This window comes from Pteropus medius, unplaced genomic scaffold (genome assembly GCF_902729225.1).
Source record: "Pteropus medius unplaced genomic scaffold, Ma_sr-lr_union100, whole genome shotgun sequence".
NCBI lineage: Eukaryota > Metazoa > Chordata > Mammalia > Chiroptera > Pteropodidae > Pteropus > Pteropus medius.
The window spans coordinates 36225901-36231960 of NW_024354875.1; the positions used below are offsets into that span (position 1 = coordinate 36225901).

The 6060-nt window shown below is 45.4% G+C and overlaps 1 protein-coding gene across 1 annotated transcript in view; it reads right to left on the minus strand.

Moving 5' to 3' along the window:
- The window catches only part of NFE2L2 (NFE2 like bZIP transcription factor 2), a 29619-nt gene extending 28690 nt beyond the window's left edge, over positions 1-929 (minus strand). Inside the window, 1 exon segment of the mRNA XM_039855774.1 lies at positions 722-929. Within this exon segment, the coding sequence (XP_039711708.1) occupies positions 722-766 (45 nt within the window). The 5' untranslated portion in view covers positions 767-929.
- Between the last annotated feature and the right edge of the window lie 5131 nt (positions 930-6060).

Sequence of the window (6060 nt, forward strand, 5' to 3'; positions counted from 1 at the left end):
ACCTCCTCCATCTCCCCCTGGGGGCTAGGCTTTCTTGCCAAGCTGCCTAAGAGGGTGATCCGACGGATGAACTGATGACTTCGCAAAGATCACCCTTAGACGGCCCAGCGGGGCGAGCGAGCCGTGCTGCAGCCCGCGCAGGTCGTGGGGCCAGGGGCGGCGGTGGCAGAGGAGGGGCCTCCGGGTCCCAGCCCGAAGGAGACCTGAGCTCCCCCGGGAGCGGCCCCGTGACTAGGCACATTTTTGCTGTCTCCGAGGCGGGGTAGCCGCGCGGCCCCGGAAGGGCCGGACCGCGCCGGCTCAGACCGCCAGTGTCCGCCCCCTCCTGCCCCGCAGCCTCCGGAGCCGCTCGAACTCGGGGTCCAGCTGGGCCACCCGCGTCCCAATCGGGCGGCCCGGGACGCCGCTAGAGACTCCTGTTCACCCCATGCACGCAGGCGTAGCCCCCAACCAACCACCCAGTCGCGCTCCGGGGTTGCGGCCAAGCTGTCGGTGGGACCACCGGCCGCGCCCCCACGCCCCGGACGGCCCCTGGAGTCCCGCTCCCTGTCCCCGCCCCGCCCCGGCGCAAGCGCAGCGGCCCCAGTGTGCAGCTGCGGCAGCCTTGGCTTCGGCCACAGACAGCAAAAGCCGGCTGCGGCTGTCCGTCCCGGGCCGCGGCTCCCTCGCGCCCCTGTCCCCGTCCTGGTACCACAGTGGGACCTCGAGGGCCGGGCAGCACCTGCTGGGACGGTAGTCCCGGCGGCGGTAGCTCCGAGTCCATCATGCTGTACTGGGGACCGTGCTCTGGAGCTCCCCGACGGCGACCCTGTCCCGGCTGGCGAGGCGCGGCGCGGACCGGGAGGCACTGACGACGGCGGAGGTGGCTAACCCGCCTTCTCCGCGACAGGGCCGGAGTCGCCTGTCGGGCTCTCGCCCCGCCACGCCTTCCGCCCTTCCCCACCCGCACCGAAGGCGGGGCGAGAGCCCGGGCCTTCCCTTCCCCGGCTAGCCTGCCGGCAGAGCTTCCGAAAATCCCCCACCCCCGTCCGGGCTGACGCAAGAAGCTCGCGGCCCGGGGGTGGACAGGGCCGCGAGCGGGGGGTCCCTGTGGGCGGCCGCGGGCGGGCGGGGCACCCGGAGGATGGCTGCGTCAGCTCCACGGGTTCTGCGCTCAATTTACCCTCCCTGCAAATAAAACCAGCGCTCTCCGCCTGCGAGATCAAGAGTTATTTGCCGAAGGTCGCTCGACTTCGGGCGCTTTGAGACAGTTTAAACAGTTGGAACAAACACGCTTGGAGACCAGGCAAAGGCCCTGGTATCGGAGCTGCGCCTCCCTGATTTGGAGTTACAGAACCTTGCCCCGCTTTATCTCACCCCACCGCCAGAGCGTGGCGCCACCCGGGAGGCGGTGGCTAAATGCTTGGACCCGGCCGTGCGCATCGCCAACTGTCCTCTCGCCCTCGGTCCCCTCCCGGGCTGGGACCAGTGGGACTTTCCCAGGGGAAGTGTGGACTAAGCTGGGAGCTCGTGCTGGTAGTCACCCTGAACGCCCTCCACTTAGTCCCACGCACTTGCAGTCTCACTACGCTCAGGACGCCAAGGGCAAACGAAGTCTTTTGGTCGGAGAGTAGTCACTACTGCCCACTATAAGCTTTCTTTTCCCAACAAAGCGCACACACTACACCACAGATGGCGTCCTTTACCACTGTGCAGTACTACAACATCCCATAGTCTTCACGTTTCTTTTCACGTATTCACGATATAATTAAAAAAAAAAAAACAAAACAGATTATAAAGTAGTTTGTACAGTATGGATGCATTTTGCAAAAACGTCTAGGAAAAAAAATTGAAAGTTGTCCACCAAATATTAATAGTTGTAGGATAATGAATGATTTTTATCTTTGTTACTGTTTTGTCTACGAGTATGTTTTACGTTTTACATTAAAAGCAATTACTTAAAAATTAATCATTGCCCACAGAAAACTTCAAGTTTTTGAAAACAAATATTGTGAAATCGTATGAGACTTAAAAAGAATATACATTTTTTTTTTCTCAAGCATTAACAATATTTCTAACTCTTTAAGAAGCCTGGTTTTCAGTTTTTAGCTTCTTGGAATTATGCAAAACCAGGCGAAGTAGTGCCAGCTGTGGTTTTACTATTTCATTCAAAAACCACACACCCACCCACACACACACCTGACTATAGCAGATCAACACCCAGAGAACTTTCTTTTGGTTGCATAATTTGACACTCCCAGGATTTATCTGTAAATTTATATGTTCAAATATTCCTTGAGGTAAGTGAAGCATAAGATAATCGCTTGTAATTGAAGCCAGCGTCTTCAACTTGAATTAAACCCTTTCAGCTCTTATGTGAAAAGCCTGCACGATGATCTGCACACCAAAAACAAGCTTAGGAGAAATTATTTACAATGAACCGTACGTGAAACACAAAGAGACATAATGAAATGACATTTCTGCGTCAAAGAAGGGCAAAAGTATATTGTTAACAATTCAAATTACTTATTAAAACTACTACATTTAAGAAGGTAGACAATGAGCCCAGGAGGTAAGAGATACCAAAGTTACATGTGATATGGCTGCTGCCCTCAAGGGGTTTATAAAAAGTGTTTGGTATTTCCTCATTAAGCAACAAATTTCCATTGAGTTTAGACTGAATGAAAAAACCTTTTACAAAACTGCAATTGCTGGGACTATATTATTTCAGGCACCTGCAGAGTACATATTTTCAAAGGGAGTAGAACAGTATGATAAGAGTATGAACATGTTTAAGAAAAATAAACATTAAGGAAAAGCTGTTTGGTATTGAATGGTGGTTCAGCACAAGAAAAGGGAACCCCAGTCTCAGACTACCCGTGTAAAGCGGGTTCCCAGTCTTTGCAGACATTGAAATGAGATTGTCTTTATGTGAGAACTTAGGTCTTGCTCTCTGAACTTACTTATTGTACTGTGGGGGCACGGATATTATACATTGAAACCCTCAAGAGGAACAGGAAAGATGATGCCGGTTTTTCTCCCCTGTCCTGGTGCCATGAGAGTCCTTTTTACTGCCAGGCTCTCTTAGCCACTATTTTATTTCTCTCCTCTGCCCTGCCCCCCCACCCGCCCAATTGATTTCACATTCTACTAATCCTTGTACATTTCAATTGATGTCTGAATTCTTCGCTGACTTTGGAAAGACAACCCTCTATATATGCTTGAAATGTGTCAGAATTTTAATACTTTGCTCTAGAGTTCTCATAAAAAATAAGCATTATCAAGTAAGATTTCTGAGCACAAAGATTTGGGATAATGGTAAAGCAATGACCCATTTATTTCACCATCTTCTCAGTGATCTAAGCTGCCAAGTTTGCAAGACCCAAGAAAGTACCTACTGTTTCAAAATCCTTCATCAACTTGAGGTTTCTTTACTCTTCTTTTCACTTCTCCTTAATTGAACTATGTGTTTGAGCCAGAAAATATCCAGAATCTCTTGGAATTATAGTTGAAATTCTAAATTTGTCCAGCTTATAGTTGGAGCATATGAGGTAGCTAGTTTTTAAAGATGGTACCCAATGAAACCCCCGCCCCCCATATTGATGTAGTCCTCCGACACTGAATCAAGGCTGGCCCTGTGACTTGCTTTAACTTATAGAAGGAGGCTGGAAGTGACACAATGTCACTAAGCCTTAAAAAGATCTGACCACTTTTAATTTTATACTCTTAGAAGTTAGCCATCATATAAGAAGTCTGATTATCTTCAAGGGAAGAGAAGTTATGGGGAGAAGCCCTGGGGGATGAGACTCTTAAGTGGAGAGAGAGGCTATGTGAGTGAAGAAACCATCTTGGACCTTCCAGCTCACCCAGTGAAACCCCTGAGGACTCCAGCCCCACCTGTTATCTGTCGGCAACTATATATGAAGATGCTTAGCAAAACCAGCAGAAGCCTGCCTGGTTGAGCCTAGCATAAAGAATTGTGAGAACTTATAATAAACTGTTTTTAGCTGCTAAGTTTTGGTATGGCTTGTTTCACAGCAATAGATAACCAGAACAACACATATTGAATATCAAGGGCAAGGTTTTTCCCAGTTGCTTTTTGTTTGTTAATCATCATTGCGAGCACATATAGGGATGGTACTTTGCAATTTAATAGTCTCAAACTCTCAGAAGCAATTGACCACCCTGTGAATGAGGAAGGTATCTTTCCTATAATATATGATTGTTGCTACATAACTAAGTAAATCATCTCATCAGAGCATACATCAATATCATACCATTAGATAGGCGATGGTGAGATATTCTCCTTATTGAAATACACTTAAGGAACACAGACATTTCAACAATTAAGTAAGTGGAAGTATAAATGCATACAGAGATTCTGGACCTGACATGACCTCTTTCGTATCAGTTATGTAAGATACTTTCTGAATATCTGCTGAGGGAATTTGAACTTCAGGAGCAGTGTGCTCAGAGGATAAACTGAACTCCGGTATAGCAGAGTTCCAGATAATTGGTGTATTAATTTCAAAACACACCCATAATCTTGGTTCCTTGGTGTGCACACCTCACTGTCTAAACTACTGATACAAAGAGCTGTAAATCTCGAAAGCCAGTTTTAACTCATAGTTTCCTGCTCGTAATAGAAATAGTTCTCTGCAAGAACTACAATGCAGAGAAAAACCCAGAAGTTTAAAAGAGTGCTTTTGAATTATATGTGTTGATACCTATATAAATATATATGCATAGGAAAAAAAGACTGACCATATATCATCAAAAATATTAAACATAATTATTCTGATTAGTGATTTTATTTTTCTCATTTCACCTATCTGCATTTTTCTAAATAAACATATACTACTTTTATATTAAAAAACAAAAAAGGTGTGTGTGGGGGTGTAGGAGGGTATGGGAGGAACATTGGCTTTTCTCCCAAGCTACTGGGTCCACTTCATTTTCAAACTGAATTTTAACCACAAGCTTTGGAGATCTCTCCATTCTATATTTACTAGAGTGGAGCCTGGAGAATTTGACCACATCTTTAAGTGTGGTTGTGGTAAGGGTCTAAAAATCCCTTTGTCCTTTCAATCTACTGCTATATTTGCAAAATGTCACTTAGTAGAATAGGAGTCCCCAGACAAAGATGGAATTTTACAGGTACATTGAATAGAGTCTAACAGCTGCAGCTTTGGAGTAATATGCAAAGTTGTCCATACATAACATTCCTGTATGGGGAAAATAAACAGGGTGCAGAAAAACACATACCTAGAGTTATGATTGCAAGGTCGGTTACCAAATATTAATAACGGGCATTGAATATCATATAATTTTCACTTTCCTCTTTGTACTTTTCTGCACTGCTCCAATTTTTACAGTAAGCATTTTTAGAATTAAAGGAAAAAATCAATTAAATTCTTTTCATTTTGGATAAACAAAAAGCAAAATTTAGTGATGGAAGAGCAGACATCTTCATGGACAGGCTTTGTAGACAAAGCCTTTAACACTCTCGAGGATGGAATGTGAAAAAGGGAAGTAAGATTTGCCAAGATATTTGTGTTTTGGCATTTGCTATACTGTGTACTCTCATTTGGGCTTTCGAGTAATATTAGAATTAAAAGAACTCTTAGAGCTATTTTGGCTCAAAGATGGCAAGTAAGTTTTACTATGATTGCCAACTCCAGTTGATTGGTAATGGTTTGCCTACAATGCTCTGCTGAGAAAAATTCAGAAGGAGATTCCTAATTTGGTAGGAAGTTTTCAGTAATTGATTAACAACGTCTGCCACAAACACAGAATGATAGGAGTGGTGGCACGTATCAGGGTATCAGGTGTTTCCTTCCCTGACCTAGTCCCACTCCCTACTTTTACATTTAAGAAAACTAAGGAGTGAAGTTGTTATCAATAATTACAGAACGAGCTGTTGGCAAGGCCAGGAATGAAATAATATTTCCTGATTCCTGGAATTATGTTCTTCCCATGCAACAAATTGAGTTGGACTTTTGAAGGCAAATCTAGTACTGGGCCAGACCTAAAGGGTCTGATGTAAATTTTATTTACATGTCAGTGCCTTATTTTGGGAAA